Below are 27,785 nucleotides of genomic sequence, written 5' to 3' on the forward strand. Positions count from 1 at the left end.
ATCATTCCATACAACCTTCCTTTATTATGGTGTCTGTATTTTAATTCTCTGATATGAAGATTTGAGCAAGACAGCACATGAATATTTTATTATATAACTGCTTAAAAAACAAATTTCAAAATCGTAAACGGTGATCAATACTTAAATATATATATAAATGATAATATCGTAGCTGTAATCTACAATTGCATAGAATATTTCTAATAGATATATCAAGTGGGATAAAAAAGAAACTCATACTTCAAAACAAAAAAAGAGAGAAACTTGCCATTAAAAAACAAAAGTATTATCGGGAGTATCTTCTCAAAATTATCTGAATCCATTTTAGGTGTAAGATATTCATGATTGGAAGATCAGGAGATATTCTTTGATCCGACATAAAATTCGATGTGTGCTTCGGTAAGGTATGACTGAAATAATTCGGCGCGGTTCTGTAGAGTAAAAAAAAATTGAGGGGGCTTCTGATCGAGGGCTTGAAAAATTTCGACGTTGTTATAATTAATACGATGGAAGTGGCCTATCGTAGGTAGCACACAAGTGGGAGACTATACTGACCTGATCCAGTAGCTGGACCCCGCCCTTGGCCCTCAAAATATTTATATTATGCGAGTGTAGCAACCGAACAAAAAAGAATCACATATTAAAAATACTTGAGAATTTTCAATAAACATTACATCTACATGGATAACGCCCATGAGGTCCCGATTGGTATTGTACATGTAGATGAGGGCTTTCGATTTTACTTCATGATAAGGGGGGGGGGGGCAAGAATTAGGAAGGGAGTAAGCGAAAATTTCTTCTTTCAAAAGCGATATTTTGAGACATTTGAGTTGAGCGTAATAATAAGGTATATCACAGGGAATGTTTTTTTTTTTTAAGTGGTACCAATCCCCTTTTAACATGTTTAATGTGGTGACCGGGGATACAATTTTCGAAGTGAAACGTTGCGTTTGGGGCACTTGAAAATCATGAAAACATCTACAACATGGTCCTGGGGACAAACATATCGATCTGCTCCCCCAATAATTTTGGCAACGTGAAAAGTTCATAGTATTCAATGCAAACCATATGTTTGAAAAAGCATTGGAAACACTTTAAAACCATAATTGTCAAATATCTGACGCTCTTCATGTGCAGAAAATTCTGTGTTAAAATTTGGCGCGTAGACTGCTCCGAAAACTTTGGATATTTTTCGAGTACCCCCCATCCAAAATATGGACTGATATCTATATATCTATGACTCTAAAATATAACTTTAACATCGGTCAGGGAGAATATAGCGTACGGACCATTTTCTTTACAAAAACATAACAATTTTTTAAAATAAAAGAATGAAAAAGATTCAGAAGCTCTCCCCTTGAACCGCGCCTGGAAATGCATGAATCTAGACGTCCATGAAGTCATTATGCTATACAGCTTGTACAAGAATCGCAGTCATAACATATACTTTGCTTTGGCACAAATCAAATTTTAAATCAAAACATAGATTACATCCTGATACTTCAATCGTAAATAATATACCATATCAAAATTCGGATTACACTACTTAGGAGAATGTGACAATAATTAACCCTTATCTTATTCTTATTTTTTTTTAATCTGACTGTCGTTGATTCACTCTCTATTTTTCCTGCATTTCAAAGCGATATTTGTGTGCCCTGTATATGGATCAGTGCTTCGATTCATAACACAGGATATCATATAACTAATCAACAGAGTATATGATATTTTCGAGGTTATCACAGTAAATCATGAAAACATATCTCGGAGGAAATAAACAATTAAAACTATTACTGTTCATTCTAACTGGCCAATGATTGGAAAAGGTAGCATCGATTTAAAACAAAGAATAAGTGACTTTTGGCCAACAGGAAGCCAAAAGCCAAAAGAAGAATAACTTTATAGATTCCTGCCAAAATAAAATTGGTAGTATGAATTGTGCGTAGAAACAAAACAGCCACCTACGGCGAAATGAAAGACAAGAATGCCCTTGCACTATGTACAGATTACTATACTCATCATGAAGTTTTTTTTATCCACCTCTATATGTCTGATTCAACATGCATTAAATGCTCTTTATAATATCTGTAAAATATATTTTATTTATTTATTCATTTATTCATATATTTTTCATTCATCATAATTTTATATGATAACAAAACAAACAATTGAATCAGCAAAGCTGTCATTCATCGATGTCCTGTTAACATATTCACACAAAATATGAAATCTATCAGTAACACTAGATATCTCAAAAACTAAAGGTCAAGTCCACACCCCAAATTTTGATTTTACTAAAAAGAGAAACATCAAAGAATCAAAACAATTATATAATATTTCATTTTTTTACAAATTTAACTACATGTATAAGGGCCCTCTTGTTTGAACCACAAAACGTTAAAATGATAATTACACCTGTTCAGGGAGGTATCGAACTTTTTTTGACATGACAATGAAAATAGTAGCTTATTCCATGTAATTAAATACAAAAGAAACGTGAATATAACAATTTCGTACAATTTAACAAAACTTTAAGATGTCATAACTTTCTTATTTTATATCCGATTTTGATAAAAAAATTCAGTGTTATGCTTTTCCGATTTTTCTCTTTCAATTCGAACCAACTTTTTAGTTGGGGTGGACTTGTCCTTTAAGTATAATAAACCAAAGTACGTCTAGTTAGGAGAACATGACGTCGAATAAGAACACCAGTGTTTTATGAAGTGGACGATGTTCTGCCAAATTTGTCTAGGAGGGATGGGAGGGGGATGAGGGACGAGGGGGAGAGGGAGAGGAGGAAGGGGGGGGGGTTAAAGAGAACTCAAGAACGGGTGCTCCAACCTTGGGTAAAAATAAAACTATGTGGAAATAATATTGCAATGAAACGTTCACAAGACCCACTGCTCATTCATACACTGGGCTTTGAAGTTAAATTCTAATGCTCCCCTCTCCAAAGAAAAAATATTTTATTGATTTTTAATGTTGGTTAAAAATGAAATACCAACACTTAAATCTGTTTGTAGGTTCACTATGGTTCACATTTTAACAAACTTCACGATTTTCAATCAACATTAATTTTCTGCCAGTGTAAACAATCTCCATATATGATATAAATTTCCCAAAGTGTTCAAGGCAACCGTTATCATTTCAATGTTATTCCATCTCTTCAGGATATCACGGAAACAAAATTATGAGCTCACAGTATTCTAGGAATTCACTATGTTATACGCCTGGGTTAAAAGTGGCAAAACTGGATTAATGTCTTGCCAAAAGACACTAGCCATAATGGGACTTGAAATATAGACCCTGTAATTATATATGATTTATCCTGAAGAAATTCATTTCACACACAAGAAATATGTAAAAGTTTGGAATATTCTTTATAGAATGTAGAGAGCACAATGATACGCTTGTTCTGCATACATTGTTGCTCTCTCTCTCTCTCTTTCATTTTTTGTTTCTCATACCCAAATCTCTCAGTAGATACATTATCTTTCATTATATTTTTATCTCTCTTATTTTTTTCGCGATTGTGACCCTGTCGCTATTAACCAAATAGCCATATTCTGTAAGGCAGCGTGGTTGAAGTTACATCGGTGATTGTAAATAAAAATTCCCCTTTCACTTCATCCAATGTTTTTTAGTCTTTCTCTAAACTTTCACACACACAAAAAAATCATCCATTCCATTTGTTATAAGGTCATGACCCTGTTATCCATGTCGCTAATAACTAATCTCACTTTGAAGGCAGAATGATTTGAACTTTGTTCGCTGTAAGTGCAACTCACAACATTATTATATCCGATTTGCACACATTTTCATATCCTTACTCCTAACTCTTTCTCTCACATCCAGAATATCTCAATTTGTCCATTCACTATTAGTGATACTACCGCGACCCTGTCGCCGTTAACCTAATTTTTTAAGGCGGTGTTTTGAAGTTAAGGCCAGTGGTACGTTTTTCACTTCTATTTTTTGAATATCTTATCATAGCACTCTGCCTATTTCTTCCTCTTCAATATCTGTCGATTATAACAAGCATTATCTCTTACTTTCAATGTTTCGTCTATTCACTATTTTATACTATCGCGACACTGTCGCCGTTCACCTCATTTTGTGAGGCAGAATGTTTTGAAGTTCAGACCATGCATATATAGGTTCGTTTTTATTAAGATATCCAATCACATCACATTCTCCCATCTTTATTATCTAGGCTATTCATCTCTCATTATCTACATCTCTTGGTGAATGAAGTCCATTCACGGTTTTAAACAGTCGTGAACCTGTCGCCGTTAACCTCATTTCTTAAGGCAGCATATATATTTGAGGTTAACAGTGGTTTCCACTTCATATTATAGATACCCACTCACATCGCATTCCTCTAACAAACTACATTCTTATCTAAACTCATCCATTCATTGTTTTATAAAGTAAAGACATTGACACTGATAATCTCATTTTGTAAGGCAGAATGTTTTGAAGGCAAGATATTGAGTCATTCTCTTTCCTTGTAGATATCCAATGAAATGACATTGCCTCTTGTTTTCCGCTTCACGATCTATCTCTCACGACCCACATACCTTACCATTTACTATCTTATACAGTCGTGACCTTGTCGCCAATAATCTCATTTTGCAAGGATAAATGTTTCAAACGCATATCCTTGGCCGCAGACAGTTCTTTCTCCTGTCTCCTGGCACAGAAACGATCGTAGATCTGTATTATGAACAGCGCCACTGACGACACGATGAAGAGAATGAAAACCATCACAAGACACGTTTGGTAAGACTGGGTTAGGTCGTATATTGCACCTGTATAGGGAAAATAAAGGGAGCGAAAGTCATTTCAATTCACTTAACAATCATTTAGAAACTTTGATGATTTCAAAGGGCAGAAGATGGAAGCGGAAGTGGTTTGGAGAAACCAGGTGACATGCATACTGTGATACTACCGTGGGTCAAAAAAAAATATGACACCTCACAAATCCCCAATATTTATGTGGTATGTGACAATCAGAAGGTATTTTTTTTTTTTCACAAAGTTCGAATTGCGCCAAAGTAAGACATAGCTGCAATGAATGAATCCAAATGCCGATGATGTCACAATCCTACATGAGTTAGTAAACATGTCTGAAAATCCCTTTTCAATAAAAGAAACTTGAGAATTGATACTAAAAAGTGTTATGTTAATTATTGAAAGGTGTTTTGCATAGGATTTTAATGGAACCCCTGTAGGATTATGTCATCATTGACAACTGAAATAATTAATTGCAGTAATGCCTTACTTTGGGGCAAATCAAAGGTCACGTGACTGCAAAGAACACCTACTGATTGTCCAAGCGTATACACAGAAGACATACCTCATAAAATATGGTATCAAATCATTTGGGATAATACACTCTTTCCAAAGTTTCCGGTCATATTATAATGATTATGTTCATGACATATTTTTCGCTTAAAATTATTATGTCTAAAAAAAAAGTCTACATGATCATTACTGCTCAAGGATGTCGACATGATCAAATCTGAGATCTCGCCATCTGGGGGGCGTTTCATCAATATTTTCGTCCGACAAGTTGTCAGATCTGACAACTTTCCTGGATTCTGATTGGTTGAGAAGCACTGTTACTATATTAACTGTCGGATAAAACAGGACTTGTCGGATAAAACGTCCGACAAGTCCTTTCATGAAACGCTCCCCTGATCATCTCTTTTGAAGGAAGTCCTCATGATGAGATTCCAGATTTCGTCAACTGATATCTAGGGAGGCATAAAAGTGCCGCTCAGATGTTCAGATAATCATCTCGTCATGCCTACATCTCTTAGGGAAAAGGATGAGATGACGAGATCTCGGATCTTGTCATGTCTCATCTTGTAAAAGGGATGATCTGATGACGTGATCTTAGATCTTGTCAACTCTACATCCAGTGAAAAAGATGATCACATGACAAGATCTTATAGATCTGGGGAGCATTTCATGAAAGGACTTGTCGGACGTTTTATCCGACAGTTACTATAGTAACAGTGCCTCTCGGCCAATCAGAATCAAAGAAAGATGTCAGATCTGACAACTTGTCGGACAAAAATGTTGATGAAACGGTGCCCTGGGGAGCATTTCATCAATATTTTCATCCGACAAGTTGTCAGATCTGACATCTTTCCATGATTTTGATTGGTTGAGCGGCACTGTTCCTATGGTAACTGTCGCATAAAATGGGATTTGTCGGATAAAATGTCCGACAAGTCCTTTCATGAAACGCCCCCCCTGGTCATGTATACATCCCGTGGGAGAGATGATCAGATAACAAGATTTTGGATCTCGTCATGCATTTGTCTATATCCTGTAGAAGAGGAAGCTTCCAAAGACATCTTCTGAAGGAAGTCATCATGATGAGTTTGGAGATATCGTCGTCTGATCATCTGTTCTAACTATGTAGACATGACGAGCTCCAAGATCTTGTCATCTCATCATTGCGAGATCTCGGATCTCATCATCTGACTATTCTCTAATAGGATATTGAATTCCCGAGATAATTATCTTAACATCTTGATAGTACTTTTAAAACTCCCATATATACCAATCAGCAATCTACTGGTTTACCTACCTGAAGGAAGAGCCCCAACCAGATATCCGAAGCCCTGGACTACGAGAGTGAGGGTCTGAGCCTCGTCTCCCCATCGTGTGCCAATAATTTCTACACAGCTCATGTATGGAACTACCTGGTATATACCCCGCATACATCCAACACCTACAGAAAAATAAAAGAAATTCACAATGATGTGTAATGGTGTAATATGCCGATTAAATGTGCCTTTTATTACATTTGGAGTATACATGTATATTTTTATTCATTTGTGTCATTTAGATGTAACTTTTGCTTTTACTGTCTTTCAATAACATCCAAAATCAAGGAATGATATATTTAACAACTTGTCGGACAAAAACAATGTTGATGGAACGCTATTCCGTTTTATTTGACAGTTACCGTGGTAACAGTGCCAATCAAAACCAAGGAAAGTGGTCAGATATGACAATTACTGAAGAGGAAAAGAAATGTCGATAAAATTATCTCAAGCATCTAATGCTAGTTCAAAAGACGAAAGAAAGTAAACAGTAATGACTAAAAATAAATTAAATCAAGCAATGATTAATAATGATTTAAAAAAAATGAAAGGCAAGACTATGTATACCCAACAAATTAATAAAGAAAAGCCAAACAAGCATGAATAATTTAATCAAGATCTGGTGTAAAGTATATAGGAAAAGTAGCACAGTTTGATCTTGCGCTTATCCAAAATATAAAGTGATAAGTAAATTATGGGAGAAGAATAATGAAAATAATGATAAAAAAAATGGGGAGCCGAAAATGTCACATGCACATCATATGTTTGTAGCGTGTAATCTGAATGAAAGTAACCCTTTTCATTGAACAGTCATAATCTAACATAATTATAATGACTTCGTAAAACTACGTAATCATCAAATCTAATTTTGAAAATAAGCTTGATTGGCCTATTTAATCTCTTATATGTAATTAAATACAAAATATGTGAGACAACGTCGACTTCTTCATTCACACACCAAACATGTGCACATTACCGTTTTGGAAATAACGAAAATTCAACAACTTTCGCAACGTACATCTGATCTGAGGAAAATTCCTTTCAGCAGGGGAGTATACTTCAAGGTGCACAAGTTGGTAAAATATCAATGGAGATAGCTTACAACATGCATGTGAAATTCTGGTATAATTACAAATCAGGAAAATGATACATTTCAATAATGTTTCGTCATCTATTCTAAGCAAATCATATATAATACTTATTTTCTCTTAGCTTCCACGAAAAAAACCAGAGTGTCGCTAAGACGAGCACATAAAATACCCCCGCCTGTAACGCGGAAAATGGAGTTATTGGTCAAGCAAGAAAAGTGGAAGGTGGTGACTTCATCTTTTGACTGTCTGGCCTCAAACTTTATAGAATTCCTGGGATCCATGCTAGTATCATACATACCAAATGATATGAGCCTAAATGTTAAGTTAAAGTTATCTCGTTAATAAGGACTTCAGAAGGGTAAGATGAGAACATGTCACTGTGATCTTGACCTTTTGACCTCAAAACAAATATGCTTTCTGGGATCCATGCTAGTATCATACACACCAAATTGTATGAGCTTAGGTTAAGTTAAACTGAAGTTATTGCGTTTCCAAAGACTTCAGAAGGGTAAGGTGAAAACATGTCAGTGTGACCTTGACTCTGACCTTTTGACCTAAAAAAATCATTAGGCTTTATGGGATTCATGCCAGTATCAGACACACCAAATTATATGAGCCTAGGATAATTCAAAATGAAGTTATAGCGTTAAGGATTGCAAATGGGTAAGATGAAAATAAGTCACTGTGACCTTGACCTTTTGACCTCAAAATCAATAGGCTTCCTGAGATTCATGCTAGAATCATACATATCAAATTATATGAGCCTTGGTTAGTGATGGGTTAAGTTAAGCTTAAGTTATCGCGTTCACAAGGAAAAGTTAACGGACGGACACCGAGCGTGATACCATAATACGTCCCGTCTAGACGGGCGTATTTAAACTAGCACATCAATGATGTGGAGCTCATCTGGCATCTCGCAACACAATTTAACACAATTTTAATTTCAGCCCAGTTTACACTGTAGTGAATTATATTCTAGACATAAATTGAGTATATAGAATTGAAATTGATGAAGAAATGACATAGAAGCATTTTTTGTTATCTGTGAATAAATTTCATATGAATTAAGTATTATTATCTAGTCAAAATTTCTAAACTCTGTGTAGAACCTTGGTGAACTTAATGTAGGTCTCGGATGGAACAAAAATAACCCAAATCAATCAACAAATAAGCAATTTTTGTGAGTTTAGAAAATATATGAATAAATAGCAGATTCAATGAGTTTCAAAATTCTATGTTTAACTTTTGTTTAAATTTTGTATCACCACCTCGAGCTACCATATAAAGAAAACAAAACTGAAATTGATCAACAACTGATCGGATCAACAAATGAAGAAGAAAAAACATTTTTTTGTGATTTATGAATAAATTTTGCATAAATTAGAATAAATAATTTTCCAGACAAAATTTCAAAATTTTGTGTACAAGTTTGGTGAACCTCATGCAGCTCTACCAGATGGAAGAAAAATAATCAAAATCTGACAACAAATAAAGAAGAGGAATTTTCTGTGATTTATGAATACATTTCGCATAAATTAGCATAGATAACCTTCTACTGAAAATGTTCAAAATTCTGTGTAGAAGTTTGGTGGGCCTCATGAGGTTCTACCGGATGGAAGAAAAAATATCAAAATCTGTCAACAAATAAAGAAGAGACATTTTCTGTGATTTCTGAATAAATTTCGCATGCATAAATTAGCATAAAAATTGTTCTAGTCAAAATTTCAAAATTCTGTGTACAAGATTGGTGAACCTCATGACGCTCTACCAGATAGAAGAAAATAAATCAAAATCGGTCAACAAATAAAGCATTTTTACGTGAATTTTCAAAAATATGCATAAATTAATTTCGCATAAATTAGCATAAAAATTGTTCAAAATTTAAAAATTCTGTGTAGAAGTTTGGTGAACCTCATGAAGCTCTACCAGATGGAAGCAAAAAAATCAAAATCGGTCAACAAATAAAGAAGAAGTAGCATTTTTTGTGAATTTTGAAAAGTGCGCAAAAATTAGCATATTTGATGAATTTCTAAATTCTGTGTAGAAGTTTGAATGCCCCACCTAGTGCTATCATATAAAGCAAACAGAATTGAAATCGGACTTGAAATGGCGAAATAGTAGCATTTTGAAATTGTGGACGGACGACAGACGAAGGACGACAGACGACGGACGCCACGCCACGGCATAAGCTCATCTTGCCCTTTGGGCCGGATGAGCTAAAAATCGGTGATGGGATGATACCCAATATCAAATAATTAAATTTCAAAAGACACTGTAGTAACTGTCAACTGATTTATTGTACACAGTAAGAGAGACCTAAACTAGCTTTCTATACATTGAGCACGATCAATGACTATCGTATAAAGAAGCTGTTATTTATCAAGAGGCGTATCAAGGTAGGGGACATACGGCCGTGCCCCCATTTCAGCCGCGTATCCAGCATCAGATTTTACAAAGCATTTCATGGGCCAATGTCTGGGGACAAAAAGTGACTCTATTGTGCTTGTGGATGGGCCCATATATTTTTTTCGTGCCTTTGAGAGGCACAAAAAATATTATTTTTTTGTGTTAAAAAATACCACCCTTCTGGAAAATCCTGGATCCGCCCCTATATTATTATTATTGTTATTATTACATTGGAGAGGTAAACACCTTCGTTGTCCCTTTCATATTCTCTTCTGTCTGTGCGGCCTCTATTCTATTGGCTTCGAGATAATATATGGGGGGGGGGGGTAAATATAAGTTTGTGATCAACATACTCGTGTAAATACTGGAATACTGAATCGAATATTATGCAAACATGATTTCCCATTAGGTTTGAGCTTGAGAGTAATCTGACAAAGCAAACAATCCATAATCATATATCCCCACAGGCCCCATCCATGCTCATTGAACAAAATATAAAGCAAGCACAATTACAGTAAAATATAAGAATCCTTTTTCTTCATGATTTTTTTTTTGCATCTTCATTAAAGCACAGATCTGAAGTCTGTGGTTTCTTTCACCTCCGATATGGCGTTCATATTCTAAGGTATATCACCCCTCCTTCCCGGGGTATCACCCCCATGGTAATCCTATCGTAGTCTTGAGTGAAAGGCCAATAAACTGATGACAAAGGTCTTTATAGCCGTATACATTCGTAATAGACCAGTTCGTAGTTACTTCATGGACAATTTTGGTCAAATGACCTTTCATTTCTTTCATCATGATAGGCAGATTTCAAAGCAAGATATTACGTAAGCTTGCCTTACATAGCAGGATGAAGAAATTGAATAGACCAGGTGACTAGAATAGCACACAAATGAACACTTAATGAAGGCATTTGTTGCATTCCTTTTTTGAATGCATATCTTAGCATGTTACACAATGTACTTTGCAAACTGTGAAATACCAGTCGTTCGTGGAAGCATTGTTGTTTTTTGTGGATATAAATGAAAACGACTTTTCAAAAATATATATGAATAATCAAGACATCAAAGTTCGTGCTTATCTCATTAGATTTTAAAGTACCATGTCATTTGAGTACAAATGACCTTCTTCTGATCATGCGCAGAATCTTCTGATCATGCGCAGAAAGGAACTACGAACAGGCTTATTCCGAATAAAGGTTCGTTAATCCGAAAGCGAAATAAGGTTCGTTGTTCCGAAGGTTCGGCAGTCCGAAAACGCTATTCATTTTGTTTTCGGACTAACGAACCTTCGAAATTACGGACCTCATTTCGTTTTCGGATTAACGAACCTTCGGAATTTCGAACCTTATTTCGTTTTCGGACTAACGAACCTTCGGAATTACGACCCTCATTTCCTTTTCGGATTAACGAATCTTCGGAATTACGCCACAAATGTTCGGATTAACGAACCGTCTTTTTCGTTTTCGGATTAACGAACATCGAGGTATAGGCAATTCGTTTTTCGGAATTACGAACCTTCGGAATAAAGAACCATTGGAATTACGAAGTGTAACCCTTTATAGCTATGTTACATCAATTTTGAAACGAAGGTGGGTCATAAACTATCATATATTAAAATAACATACCGCAATTGATAGCTTTAATATTTTTAGATAGTATTACATCTGAGTTTCAAATGTAATTTTGATGACACATATCCCACACCCTCACGTCCACGAACATCATGTAAACATACTTGTTTCTTACTTCAATTGCGAATTATCAGTAATTGTATTTCCATGGGTGATGGAAATAAGGAAAAACAAAATCTGAAATTGAAAGATTTCTTTCCAAAAAAAATTTTTATAATGAAGATTCATTCCCTATTCTCCGATATAAAATAATTCTCCAATTCTCTCGGTCGGCTCTTCCCCTTGCAATCAACCCCAAGAAAACCAGAAGGGAGGAGGGTTTTTATATTGAAAACATTGATTCATGTTTATGTTATACGCCCTTTTTATATTAACTTTATACGAATGAGTAAATTTACAGTCCCATCTGCAAACACGCATTCAATCCCATCTGGTTCAGACCAGAATAATTTGACAATTCAAATAAAGCGCAGCTGAAACTTCTTTTCATTTGATTCCTCTGATATTAATCTCTATTCAATTCGCAATGAGGCAAGCACTCCCTGCAAATAGAATTATTTGCATATCAGCTTGCCTTTCATTTGGTGAAATTTAAAGCACAAATGAAAGTCAATCTGTGTTTTGCACACTCAACATGTTAAGGGGTATAGCAAAAAAGAACATATAAATCAATAGAAAAGGGGAAATTTAGACAAAAAGAACACTGAAAACTCCATGAAATCGGACAAATACTAACAAAGTTATATGGCATTTTAAAGCTTTGCGTTATTTCGCTGAATCAACAAGTCTTCATGAATAAGCAGGGACCAAACTTTATAAATGATGTGATACAGCGATGTTAAAAACTCCATCCCACCAGAAAATGAACTCCTTTCATGCTGAGTGTTGAACAGAGATAGCAACGCTGCAATGTCAGGCAGGACCAGGAAAACATACTTAACTCCTTAAAAAAAAGTTTGGAAATCTGAGTTTAGCCATTAATTTCTCTCAATCTCAATTTTACAAAATGCATGTTTGATATCATTCTAAAGATCATTTTCATTCTCTTTAAAATGTTACCCTTCAGAATATGATTATAGTTCACATGGAAGTGCAGTGCCTTGAAATGTGGGGCAAGGTCAAAATTGAAAAGTTTTTCCGTGGTGATGAGTGAGGTTCTCAGTGATTTCTTTTGTTTTCATGCACGTTAACATCAACATTAACATGGAATCAAACACACATCTTCACAAGCAAACACGTAACAAACGATCATGCATAGGCTTTTCATTCCACGGACTCAAACCATGTTATCTCGCAGATCTCAATTTAATGTTGATGTTAATGTGCGTGAAAACAAAATTAACCGCTGAGAAACAATACTCATCGCCACTTGAACAGAGAACAGTGATATTCAATATTGTTCGTTTTGCAACTTATGTCCTTGCCCCACATTTCAAAGCACTGCACCTCCATGTGAACCATAGTCATGAAAGTCATATCCTGTAGGGAATCATTTTAAAGAAAATTAAATGATCTAGTCATTGGTATCAATCACACATTAATATTAAAGGCTAAGTCCACCCCAGAAAATTGTTGATTTGAATCGATAGAGAAAAAATCAAACAAAACACTTCAAATTTCATTGAAATCGGATGTAAAATAAGAAAGTTTATCTATTTATTTATGCACAAAATAGTTCAATGCACAACTCAGCGATATGCAAATGAGAGTCGATGATGTCCATCACTCACTATTTCTTTGTTTTTTATTGTTTGAATAATACAATATTTCAATTTTTACAGATTTGATAATAAGGACAACTTAACTTGACCATAAACTGTTAAAGTAATGGTAATTCCACATATTCAGGTAGAAATAAAACTTTGTTTTACTTGACAAGGAGGAGAAAAATAGAATATTTTATATTATAAAATACAAAATAAATAGTGAGTGGGTGACGTCATCGGTTTGCCAATTTGCATACCGACCAGGATGTGCATATTACTGTTTTGTGAAATTAAGCAAAATTTTAAAATGTCATAACTTTCTTATTTTACATCCTATTTTGATGAAATTTCCAGTGTTTTGCTTGTTGGATTTTCTCCTTTTTTCAAATCAACTTTTTGTTGGGATGGGCTTGTCCTTTAACAAAACCGAGGACGGATTATCGATCAAAGTCAGATTTCCAAACCTTTTTGAAGGATCTATATTATTTTTATCACCCGACTACAAAATTACATTAATTAGGTGGTCTGTCTATGACAGATCACCTATTGATTTCGTCAGAATTTTCTTTATTTCTTTCTTCCTATCTTTATTCATTGTACCTATTTTTTGTCGCCAACTTTTCTCGAAATTGGCTGAATCAATTTTGCTGATTTTTTGTCATATATAGAATCTATCATAGAGACGGCAAAATAAGCTTTTCAAGGTCATATGGTCATGATGACGTCATCTACGCGCCATTTTGTAAAATTCTTCATTTGATCATATCTTCATTATCAATTATCAAAAATTAACAATATTTACATGACATTAACTTCATGTCAGGGGTCAAATGCCAATGTCATCAAAGGTCATGTAGAGGTCATGACGCGCGCGTACGCGCGCGTCAAAGGTAAAAAAATCGTCCAAATGACCTATAAAATTTTTTGGGTACGTTTCAGGTCATTTTAAGCATTTCAAAAATTTGCGCGCGCGCACATATGCGCGCGCGTTTCCGCGCGTTACACCTTAACGCAACGCAGAAAAACCGTTTCTTTTAATATCATTGCATTGCTAATAAAATTCTGAGCAATTTGATACCTTGATCAACCTTCTACAACCATTAATAACGAAATTAACACCCGTTAAACTTTGCAGCACGTGTGCGCGCGAGCTCTCACTATAGGCCATATATGGGCAAAAACATGCCTATTGCAAATTCACTGTAGCTCTTTAAATAGTCCATTGACCCCCAATTTTTTTTTCATATATCGATAGATTATGAGTTGTAAATTTGATTTCATGTCACCATTGTCCCTAAATTATCTCGTGACGTCATCAAATAGGCGCCCAAACTAAAAATTTCATTTATTCAAAAATGACGTCATCAAATTTATGCAAATTTGGCTGTAACTTCTCGAATATAAATCATTTTTCGCCCAGATTTCGATATGTTGTAGTTTAGAAGGTACTCTTTCTCCTCAGTTACATGAATATTCGTTTTGAGGAACGCATCATTACGTAAAACAGCGATGAAAAGAAGCATGTCATTTTTCCTCATTTTGCGTGTAATCTCTATGGGACATGACTTTTTCCCAAAACTAGATTCGACATTTCTCTATTTCGTGAGCCATATCTCCATTTTTTCTTGTCAGCTTTCCTTTAGCTTTTAACATGTTGTAGCTGAGATTCTGGGCTATCGGAAGTGTGCCCTTCATTTTTGGATCAGATGCCGGGATCATGCCCGTATTTCACTTGCAAAATTGGAATTGTAATTTTCAAAATTGCTTACGTGTAATCTCTATGGGGAATATCGTGGCTCAATGGATAACGCATTTGACTTGCTTTCTCGAGGGCGGAGGTTCGATTCCTGGGGTAGAAAAGATGATTTTTTTTTTCATTTTTTTTTCTTTTTGCCACCTCTTACATGATCCTTTATGATAATTAAAAGGTATGAAAGTTAAAATTTAGCAAGATAAAACAGATTATAATTGTTTTTTTCATATCACATGTATTTTGTGTGTAATCTCTATGGGACATGACTTTTTCTCAAAACTAGATTCGACATTCCTCTATTTCGTGAGCCATATCTCCATTTCTTCTTGTCAGTTTTGCCGGAGCTTTTAATATGTTATAGCTGAGATTCTGGGCTTTCGGTAATGTGCCCTTCACTTTTTGATCAGATGCCGGGATCATGCCCGTTTTTCACTTGCAATATTGGAATTGTAATTCTCAAAATTGCTTACGTGTAAAGTCTATGGGAAACATTAATAATCACATTGAGCAATGGTCAAAATTTATTCTTAGGATGTCTAGAATCAAGATTATCAATCATATCTAAATTATTCATTTTATACACTAGCCGACTCTGAATGAAAAATCATGACAGACCACCTAATTCGTCCGCATGACGAATTAAATTCTAGTGTTCTTTTTGTGGTGGTGTTCACCATAGCACCATCTTAGCACCACTTTACAGTTGTGCTTAAAATTTAGCGAACCCCACCACAAAATGCACTCCTTCGCACCGAGAGTTGAATGTAGACAACAACACTTCAATGTTCGGCGAGCCCAGAGAAACAAACTTCATTGAATGTAATATCTTATCACATGACTTCACAATTAATCACGTAAACAATTGCAGAACCGGAAAACTTTGAAAATATGTTCAGTTTCTGTTGGGGGTTCACTTTTAGCACATGATGGTAGGCCTATACCACGTCTTTGTATTTTATCATATGAAAATGTGTTTATTCAAATAAAATCCCCAAATAAATTAAAACATTGGAGTGACAACTGATTTTACATGTAAGATAATTATTGCTGAAACTTATTTTGTTACAAGGGAGATTAACGTATACAGAAGAGGCCGCGCCAGGGTCTCGAAAATCAAATATTGCGACAGATTTTGACATTTACTTCTCTTTCTATTTCTCCCACTTTGTCTATTCTTTCGAGGGGGTGCAGGGAGGGGAGGGGTCAGGTCTCCAGTGCCCCTAAAGCTCTCGCCCGCCATCAATATACACTTCAGAGTGAGGATGACTGTCGAAGTAAAAGAGATTTCAACGATTTAACAATGCTTTATTCAATTTTGACGTAGTAAAGTGGCCTAACGTAGAAACTAATTTCTCTAGCGCCACCTCATGCAGATTACGCTAAAAAGGACCAAAAACTTCCTCAGAAACCAACCTCAGAAATTTACAACGGGTAATGTGCAATCTAGTGTGAAAATCTTGAACACAGGAGCACCACAGGGGTGTGTTTTGTGCCCAGTACTCTTCTATTTTTACACAAGTGACTGCCGATGCTCCTCAAACCAGTGTAGCATCATCAAATATGCAGTTGATACCGTAATCACAGGTTACATTGCAGACGATGATATTGAAGCGAACACAACACGAGAACATTTCATAAAATGATGTGATAATCATTTTCTACTGGTAAATGTATTAAAAAAAATAGATTGCAGATTTCAGACGAAAGTCTACCAAGCATTATGGCAGTTACAATTCACGGCGTAAAATTTGAACAAGTAAAAGAATACAAGTATGTATGACCATATGCAATTCACTAAACTATGCAATTCACTAAACTATGCAATTCACTAAACTGGTCAAATAACATTGTGACACTGCAGAAAAAAGAAAATCAAAGGCTTTGTTTTGTAAGGACTTTGAAAAAGCTTTTCGTATAAGATAGAATAATTTTATTGTTCTTTTTACGAATCCATCATCCAGAGACTTCTGATATAATATTGTGTGCTATTTTGCAAAATGCATTAACAAAATATGACTCGAAGAAACTTATCAACCTAGCAAAATAGTCCAACGCTTAAAGGTATTGTTTAACTTTGTGAGCAGCCGATTTAAAAAAATTCTCAAACCAAGATGAAACATGTGTACAAGTGCCTGTATTAGAACTAATAAACCCTGAAAACAACCATTATTGATGGAATGAAAAGCTAAAACTACAAGGCAAACCCTGATTTTGTAATTAGGCGTCTTATAGACACCTAAATAGTACAATAAGTGTATGGGATGAAATTAAGATGGTATTTCCGGTCACTATATATTTCAATTTTTGAAGCACTAAATAATCATTTTAACGCAAATTTTTCTGGGCTTCATTTTTGGAACATATCGCAGACACAGGTGACAAGTGTGACCTTCTAGCTCAGATTTTTTAAAAGTCAAACCAATGTTAACCAATCACTTTAATATGGTTAAATTTGACATCGCTTCTAAACTAAAACAGATAATGCAGGACCCCTGCCACCCCTCTACGAGAACTTTACCTTCAATCGTTCAGGGATTCGTCTATGTACACCATGCACACAGAAAACCCGTTTCAGGCCATATATCACTTATAATGCAAGTCTGAATCTCCCCGTAATTAGTATACCCTATATGCTAATCGAATCGCTTGCTTATTGTTTAACAATTAGGCCTATTATGTATAAATTCAGAATATATATATATTTGTAAGAGGTTCACTTTCAATTGTTTAATTCTTATTATTATAAAATTTATGTACGACGTCTGACTATAGATATATTTATTAGAGGCTCACCCCTGAAAACACACACACACACACCGACCCCCCTAAACACCCTCACCTACATCTATCCACGCACTTCCTTCTCAAACAGACACACCACGTTATGCACACTCCTTACTGTCAAATCGCACTTGCATACCAGCTTTCACTCCATTATAGGCTCTTTGCCGACAACCACAACCAACAAAAATAATGTATTATTAATAATTCTTATATTAAAGCAAAATTGATTAGTAGCTTGCGACTGGTAATCTTATTCTTGTGTATTGTATATTTTATGCGAACCATGTTTCCTTTTGTTGCCATGTAACCATCAAGTGTAATGATTGCAGTGAAGAACATCAATTCACATCGTGGAAAGCTATACAAAGAATGGAAATTCATTTCTTTACCAAGGTATGAATCGGTGCATGATGTTGTGATGTCTTTGTATTCTTTATGGGCAATCAGTCAGTACATTGATAGAAAACGAATATCTTTCATAACTCGGTATCAATCAAGCATAACAGGGATCCATCACCATCGATCCATCAAGATACATAATATACTTCTTTTGTGATGCTGATATATTTTCATTTCTATTTGGAATAATGTCAATGATAAATAACATCTCGTTGAATATACTTTCAACATAAAAGATTTGTCAATTTGCTGAAATGAATGAAGAAATTTTCCATCAGGTATAAAAACCATCTAAAAATCAACGGGTGAAGGGGTATTTTTAAAAATAAATGATCAATAGTTTTAGTTTGTGCTGATCCTTTTGAACAAAGGGAACATAAATCAGAATGAAATATACCAACAGTTTTCAAAATAGTTGTTAACACCAAGGATATTGCTAAGAATGATTTTATTGAAAATAACTAAGCTCTGTCTGTCGTTTGCCGATAAAGAACATCTAAAAGGAATCACATACAGTAGATTATGTTCCAAGTAACAATTATTGTAGGCCGATCCGAAACGGTGCTTTCCCATTTGTTTAATGAAATAGGATTTTTTTTTTAGTTACTCTGTTAGTAAAAATGTTAAATCCTGTCGCAAGATTGAGTAGAGGTTCATTATAGCGAATCACACTGGTGTGTCATTCTAACGCTTCATTTTACATTAATTCAGTTTTTTATTTAAAAATAACATCTAATATCTAGTGCCCCGTAATGTTTCGCTTTCTTCTTCTTAAAATGCCATTTCAAAGCGTAGGCCTATAACAATTTTTCACGTTTAATCGTAAAACACATTAACCAAACAAATTTTAATTTCGTATCATCCACATCATAGAAATTGAGGACATACAAGTTTAATGACTTCGTGCTTCTTCATTAGTTTGTACAAAATTTAGTGGCCTTCGTCAGTCGTTTTGTAATAATTTTATCTAAATTTCATAAAAATCAGATAAGAAATAAGTTGAGCAGCTTTTTGTAAAACAGTTATACAACGCCGCGCGTCGTAATGACTCTGCGTTCGCTTTTCTTATGTTTTTACTTTACCTCATAATAATCAAAATAATTATCAAAATAAGTTGAAGCAATGAGAATCTTACACATTATATCATGACTCAATCCATTTTTTCATCATTCGAGGACAAACATTATAGTAAAATACAAAACAACAAGTGGGGTCTAGTTAAGACATAATGCTTGCTAATGCGCATTCATGAATACATTTATAGAACTATTTCGTAGAAATAAAAAAAAAGTTCAAAACATGTATGTCATGTCATGTATGTTAATTCCTTGTCCGATTTTTATGAAATTTTCAGTGATTTCTCTTTCTGATTTTATATACTGTTTAAATCACATTATTTTCAGCCTCAAGTACCCCTTTAACAGTGCCTTGGAAACATTTTTTTTACTAGGGTTGTTGATATAAGCAAGGAAGTAACAAAAATGTGGTTTCACTACAAAATGAGTGTCATTTTGGTTCCAACAATTTTGACAAGAAAAAAAAGGTTTCTATACAAAATGTAGGTCATTTTGTTACATTTCTCCATTTTCAATGATTATGACCCACCTTCCAGAATTCCAGGGGTGCTGCCTATGGAGAATAATACACACAGCACCCCTGCTTTCCAGGACCATGCCATGGTGCAAGCTGTCATGTCAAAAGGTCAACAGCTACTGTCTCTGTATAGGCCTATGCCTATTCTCCTGTAAGATAACCTGGCAACTAGATTTGAAGAGCAATCAATGGCCTATTAACATTTAGACACGTTCACGGGGTTAGATAATTAGAATGAGGAAATGAAAAGGGGTGATATACAACGCAGTAATAATGCATGGATGTATTATGACCTTATGTTAACAGGACCGTGAGAGAGAGAAAAGTGACACATTGAATATGAACACGTTATCCTGGAAAAAATGATTTAAACATGTTAATAACTATTACACTAAATAATGTTCGCCAACCAGAGTAATTAATGTCCACAATATAATGGAAGGCGATCCTGGGGACGATAAGACCCACCTCCTTTAATTTTGAATACTGTATACAACTGCCAAAGGGATCGGATTGTCTCATTCATTCCCGATGGTTTTTCCAGATGGTGCATGGCTTAACAGGTCAGTCCAAGAAATAAATTATCATCTCTGATTGATACACATATGAAAACACCCAATTATAACTAAATAAAATCGTGGATAGATTAAACAAACAAAAATCATATCTTCTTACCTAGAATAACGCCGATACCAGCGCCGAAGCTATTGATGAACATGACCCCGACGGTGAAAGCACTGGTAATGAGACCTTGAATGCCTAGAATGCTTACATTACTAACAGGCAGGCGATCGCCGAAAAGAGCTAGAAGGACCTTCGTGATTAACTCTGCAGCAGCACACGATGAGAGGACCAAAGCGCTCTGACGCTGAGAGAGACCAACGTTTGACAGGTGGCTGACCTTAAGGATTGAGGAGAGAATAATGGAAAATTGAGAAGCAACAATTTTATCAAATATTTAATTTTGTATTCCATTCACCAATGATAGGGTCAAAGGAAGTTTATATTTATTTCACATTTCCCTCCGTCTACCCATACTATCTCTCATAAACCTGTTCAATCGTTAAACGATTTTTTTTTTCCAACTAGGGCTTGGGTTGTTTATTTACCTCCAGGGAAAAAAATAAAAAGTTGAAATTACCTCAGCTTCAGCAATGACCAGTCAATTTTTCAATAAATGCCTTGCTGGATAAAACTTATGAATTGGATGATTGCATCTAAGTCCAACATAATATACTGAAAGAGAATAATCACGAAAGTTGCAACTTACAAGATTAACCCAGTAGAAACTCCATGAAAATGTTGAAATGAAAACGGAGATGATGAAAATCCAGGTCCGCCACGAGCCAAGAATGATTCGCCACTTCCGGCAACCCGACTTTTCCTCCTTTTCATGGACAATAACATTCTCGAGGAGATCAATAGCATGTTCTTTCTCACATTTAGAGTCTGGCGATTTCAAATCGCTCGTCTTCGAATCCCGCAATGGACCTCTCTCATCGCCGTACTCGTCTTCGTCATCGTTTCCCGATGAGTCCGACTTCCATGCCCTCTTGTCATCAGGATCATACCCTGGGTAGACCTTCTGAAGATCCCGCTTGCACTTGTTAACCGTATCCTCGATGGAATCGGCGCATTTGCTGTACTTTCTGACTACCTTTTCCACTTCTTTAACAGTCTCTTCTGGTGACTTGCAGAGCAACGCAAATGGGAGGCCAAGGAAGAGAACGAATATCCCGCTGATCCGTAGGGCTCCACGCCACGTGAACATTTCGATTAATCTCTCCATGACCGGACTAAAGACTAGCATTCCTGTGAAAAACATACGTATAAGCAAAACAACATGATCAATCTAAATCTCTTTTTTTTGTTCACATCAACTTCTCTTCATGCCACAACCCATTACAGGACTAACCTATGAAGTATACACTTTTGTTTAATCTTTACCACCATGCAAACCATTGGGTTAGCTGGGTCTTGTGTAAGCACATCATCTTATTTAACTACATCTAACCCGGACATATAGGCGGAGGATAAATAATATACAAGCAGAGACAACAGCTGCAGCCTCCGACCAGGGGCACATATCATAAAGGTCTTACAACTGTTGTAACTTTGCAATTATGGCAACTACCATGGTAACATGCAGGGCTCAGCAGCCAATCATAATCAAGGTTTGCATGGTAGTTGCATAATGGCAAAGTTACAACAATTGCAAGTTCTTTATGAAAACAGGCCCCAGATAGGCTTTACCACTTTCCTGATGTCGTGGGGGTGTATTCTTCACAAAACTTACCAGAAGTGCCTCCGATCATTATGACAGAAGTGGCACGACGACAGTTCTTGTTCGGGAAGTATTGCACCATGAGGCATAAGCTGGCATGGAATGAGAGGTTGATACCGATGCCGTACATCGTCCCATAGGTGAAGTACAGCATGAAGAGTTGCGGCGCGAATGATGATACGAAGACCCCGGTGGCGCAGAAGAGAACTCCTAGAACTATGGTCGCGCGGAAGCCGATTCGCCTCTCCAAGAATGCTGCCAACGGACTGGCCAGGCAGTTCATCCCGATGTTGACAGACCCTACCCATCCTGCGTAAAGAGAGACACGGGATAAGGACAGAAAAAAACGTTACGGTCAATGTAACTCTAGACCATAATACCACTTAAGATCGTTTTTCCAATCTCAAACTGTTTTCCACATTGATTCCGTTGGTAGAACAATTTCAATACCTTGGTGTTTTCTATGGCAGGTCACGCTACGGAGCCTCAGGTAAGGCCACATATCCCAATTAATGCTGCAGTCACATTTCCCCTAAGGCAGCCGTACGGACTTTTTACTTATTTTTATTCAAACCAACCATATGTAGCTGGTACAAAAAAAACCCGCTGTTTTCGACTCAACGTACTCGTCCGCTGTGTAAACCCTTCACTCGAGTTATAGGTCTGAATGTGCAGCCTATATACTAAATCTTCCTCTCCTTTCTCCTTCTTCGTCAACGTCTTCTTCTTTCCTTTTGTCTGTTCCAGTACTCTTTACCTTGACTGTTAAATTTCATTTGTGAATATCACGTCCCAATTAATGAAAAAGTGACTTTGCTCTCTACATTACCCCCCCCCCCCTCCTACACAGTCACAGGTTACAGACTTACAGTTAATATATCTCCGATCATATGCTCTCATTAGATAAAGGCCAACAAGCAAAAATCTGCTCCGAGCCAGTTCTTTGGAAAATGATTTTGTCAAATTGCTGCATTCTCACTTTATACTGTTTGCCATTGAAAAGACTTTGTAATGTACAAATAAACGTATATAGGTCAAAATCAATTTCGAATGCTATTCAATCAATTCTTACTGGCTTATATGCACACGTGGTTTTTTCATTGAAAAAAAATGAGTTTAATTCAGAAGTAGCCCTACCTGGGCCAATGGACGACCATCCAACCGATATCTCCCCCCCAAAGATGAATACAATAGGAAAAGGAATGAAAAATGAGGAATACAAAATAAGGAAAGGAGAGAGATCTTCATGGAGTAATGATATCCCTCATAACATATTATCAAGAACAATTCAAACTCTTTTACGTTTGGGACGTCATCCCATCACCCCTCCCCTCCTAGTCTAGATCTGGACGTCAGTAGTTATTTGTTTCGAGAACCCTGCACTCGTCTTTACACACCAATGTACACCGGTCCTCTCTCTTTTCACCTAGTATATCCCTCTAATATGTAAAAGGACTGGGGAATGATGCCACCCCCTCGACGCTTCGCGCGATATTTCTACAACGCAAATAGAAAGCGCCGCAAAATTCAATAACTTTTTTTCTTTGAAGTCTCGCGCAACTTTTGAGACCAAATTCGCGACATACCGGTATAGCATCGCGACGTCACGTGACTTTTTATGAGACATACATAACAGGGCGAGACTATATAGGCGCCGCTTTTCCGACGGCGGCGGCGTCGTCAACATCAAATCTTCACCAAAGGTTAAGTTCATGCCATCATAATTTAGAAAGTATATGGGCTTAGTTCATCAAACTTGGACATAATGGTTATCAAGTATTACTGAACGTCTTTCCAGAGTTTGAGGTCTCATGACCAAGGTCAAAGGTCATTTAGGGTCTATAAACTTAGACCGCGTTGGTGGAATCAACATCAAAATCTGGACCGAAGTTTTTTTAAATGTCACCGTAACTTAGAAAGTATAAGGACCTGAACTTTAGCCGTATTTTGTTGAATTGCGATCATAACTTTGAAATCTTAGAGATCTTCTTCATGAAACTTGGACATGAGGAATTGGATAAATGAGTAATCAAGTATCACGGAACATCCTTTGTGAGTTTCAGGTCACATGACCAAGGTCAAATGTCATCAATGAACATTTATCATCATGCGAATTGTGTTTTCTTTTATAAGATTATTCGTTTTCAAAGTCAGCACAGGCCGTCGTCAACATCAAGCAGGTCGCTCATGACGACGGTCTCCTGCGTTCTGAAATTCAGTTAAATAATAATTATTTTTCATACTTTTTTATATTCAGAAAGAGATTGTAAATGATACGTGTGTCTAAAATGTATATATATGTAAAATCTATGTAATAATTGATTATGTTGTATTGTGTTGAACATATGGAACGTAGAAATAAATTACAATCAAACAAACAAACAACTGCTATATCGAATCGCGTAATGCAGGCGAGACTACTAGAAGCGCCCCACTTTTCTATTTTCATTGTACTTGAACTGTTTGCCACGGAGAACTGCGCCTTGCCCTGGGAAAAATAACGCTTTTATCGCTCAGTCATGCATGTCCTCTGGAACTGATACAAAAGCAGAAAAGAGAATGAAATTGAAAAAAAAACGAATAAACATTATTTTTTCTGCCATTGGCCTAATGGTTATCAAGTATTACTGAACATCCTGCCAGAGTTTGAGGTGTCATGACCTAGGTCAAAGGTCATTTAGGGTCAATGAAATTAGACCATGCAATTAGACCAATCCAAACGAAATCTTAACCAAGGTTAAGTTTTTTAAGTGTCATAACTCTGAAAGATTATGGATCTCGTTCATGGCAATTGGACATAAGAGAAATCAAGTATCAGTGAACATCCTGCGTGATTTCAGGTCACACGACCATCATGACCAAGGTCAATAAACTTTGGCCGTTTTGGGTGTATTTGTTAAATTGTCATAACTTTAAAAGTTTATGGATTTAGTTCGTAAAATGAGGTTATCAAATATCACTGATCGTCTTGCACAAGTCTTCGGTCACACGATCAATGTCAAATGTAATTTAGGGTCAATGAACATAGTATTTTATCCTCATATGAAAGGGTTTTTTTAAATGAATATTCTATTTGTTTTCTAAGTCAGCACAACTGCTATATTTAATCGCGTAATGCAGGCGAGACAACCAGAGGCGTTCCACTTATAGTAACTGAACTGTTTGCCACGGAGAATGGCGTTTTGCCCTCGGAAAGATAACACTTTTATCATTTAGCCATGCATGTCCTCTGGAACTGAAACAAAAGCTGCATAGAAAATGAAATTGAAAAAAAAAACACACGAATAAACAATATATTCTCTGCAATTAGAAAAGTGAGAATCATTCATCAAATTATCAGGGACGTTGTCACGTCCCTGATGGAATCAGTTTGGACGGCTTTTATCCGGTGTGAATGTACATCTGGGTCCGTTTCATAAAAAAGTGCTTTATAATACAAAAAAAAATAACGTCGAAAGCTACTGATATCGTTGGATTTGATTGGCTGCGGGTGAAATTGTGAACAATTTCAAAACGTCTTATTGGAAAAGGGATCTAGGAAACTACGTCTGGCTAATCCCTTTGAGAGGTTATTTTTTAGCGGCACCCCCTCACAGTGTCAAACACAAATGCACATGCATGAAAAATAAAACATTTGTGATTTCATGTAATAATAGTCCAGGATAGGCCCCATAGAAACTTGACCAAACCTTGTTTTTTTATATATACAATATTTTTTGATGGTTTCTTGTCAATTCGAGGGTGCTGATTACGAATCTGGATGATGCCACTCGTGTAACCTTGAGCATTTTCTGCAAATTGGCAAAATCCAATATGGCCGCCAAAATATGCAAATTACCCATAAAAATCCTAAAATTGTCCGCACATTGGCTATGAAATGCATGGAACCGTGTGGCAGGAGTAAAATACACTCTGAAAAAATAATTTTTGACAAAATATTTATTTTCCTGATATTCAAAATGGCCGCCATAGTCCATTGTATACTATATTATGTACAATATGAATAGGGAAAACTAATTTTTACAAAAATGAGCACTAAACCGCAAAAAATCGCGATATATGAACGAAGTAATATTATGCAAATCATCATTACTAACGAGATATATCATTTATTATGTCATAAATGGGAACATTTCTGCATTTTGATGTCTAAAATGGCCGCCACTGGCCCAAACAGTATTGCTTACAATGGCAATGGGGGCCAAAAAATTCACAAGAGTGATCACTAAAATGCATATTATTAAGATTAAACGAGTGGAATAGTGACTAAAAACATAATTGTTAACGAAATATATTATTAATATGCCATGTATGTGATGAATGTTGTATTTAGATATTCAAAATGGCTGCCAAAGGCCCTAAAAGCATTATCCACAATGAGAAAGTGGGGCAAAGAAATCACAAGAGTGATCACTAAAATGCATATTATATGTGATAAATTCATGGGATACTGTTTAAAAACGTATTTTCTAACGAAATACATCATTCAGGTTTAAAGTTTGTGTTAAATACTGTATTTTTACTTTCAAAATGGCCGCCAGAGACATTAACAGTCTTATGCATAATGCAAAGGGGGAAACCAATATTCACAAGAGTGAGCACCATAAATGCAGATATTAGTGATCTATGAGTAAAATATTGTCTGAAAGCATAATTTCTATTAAGAGATATCATTTATTATGCCAGATAGGTGATAGATACTGTTATTGGAAAGTCAAAATGGCCGCTACAGGCCCTACGATATTATACACAATGTGAATGGGAACAAATTATTTCAGCATAATTTGGCTCTGCTTGGCCAATTGGGGATGTATGAGTGAAATATCGTCTGAAAACATGATTTATAACAAAATATATGATATCTTATGTAATTTATGTGATGAATGCTGTATTTTGACATTCAAAATGGCCGCCATAATCCCTATATTTATCATGTACAATGCGAATGGAGAAACTAATTTTCACAAGAGTGAGAATCATGAAATGCATATGACTGTGATATACGAGTAAAAATATTGTCTTAAACATGATTTCTAACTAAATACATCACATATTGGTTGTGGAGGTTATGAATGCTGTACTTTGAAATCCAAAATGGCTGCAATAGGTCCTAAAAGTATTATGTACATTGTAACATTAGACATATAATTTTGACAGAATTTGGCTTTGTTTGACTCTAAATATTGCCTATTATTGTGAATTCTGATGCAAGGGTGAAATATTGTCTAACACCATGGTTTCTAACGAGATATATCATAATGTTGTGTATTTAAGGTGATAAACACTGCATTTTTAAATTGAAAATGGCCAACATAAGCCCTTATCGTATAATACAATTTTAGTGTAGACAAATAATGTTCACAAAAAGGGCATATGGCAGCCATTTTGTATGTTGAAATACAGTATTTATCACATAAATTACATAAGAGATGATATATTTTGTCATAAATCATGTTTTCAGACGATATTTCACTCATACATCACCATTTGGCCAAGCAAAGCCAAATTCT

The 27,785-nt window shown here is 35.7% G+C and overlaps 1 protein-coding gene across 2 annotated transcripts in view; it reads right to left on the minus strand.

Moving 5' to 3' along the window:
• Positions 1–2,613: 2,613 nt before the first annotated feature.
• LOC121407222 (monocarboxylate transporter 9-like) overlaps positions 2,614–27,785 on the minus strand; it is a 33,243-nt gene continuing 8,071 nt past the window's right edge. Inside the window, exons 2-6 of one of the 2 annotated variants that reach the window (XM_041598188.1) lie at positions 22,288–22,584; positions 21,262–21,803; positions 20,667–20,892; positions 6,605–6,748; positions 2,614–4,811 (exon numbers count right to left, since the gene is read on the minus strand). In XM_041598188.1, the coding sequence (XP_041454122.1) occupies positions 4,597–4,811; positions 6,605–6,748; positions 20,667–20,892; positions 21,262–21,803; positions 22,288–22,584 (1,424 nt within the window). In that variant the 3' untranslated portion in view covers positions 2,614–4,596. Of the gene's footprint in view, positions 4,812–6,604; positions 6,749–16,100; positions 16,482–20,666; positions 20,893–21,261; positions 21,804–22,287; positions 22,585–27,785 lie in introns of those variants that run through there. The other variant, XM_041598189.1, reaches the window with a different exon arrangement.

The sequence above is a fragment of the Lytechinus variegatus genome, chromosome 2 (assembly GCF_018143015.1).
Source record: "Lytechinus variegatus isolate NC3 chromosome 2, Lvar_3.0, whole genome shotgun sequence".
NCBI classification, from domain to species: domain Eukaryota; kingdom Metazoa; phylum Echinodermata; class Echinoidea; order Temnopleuroida; family Toxopneustidae; genus Lytechinus; species Lytechinus variegatus.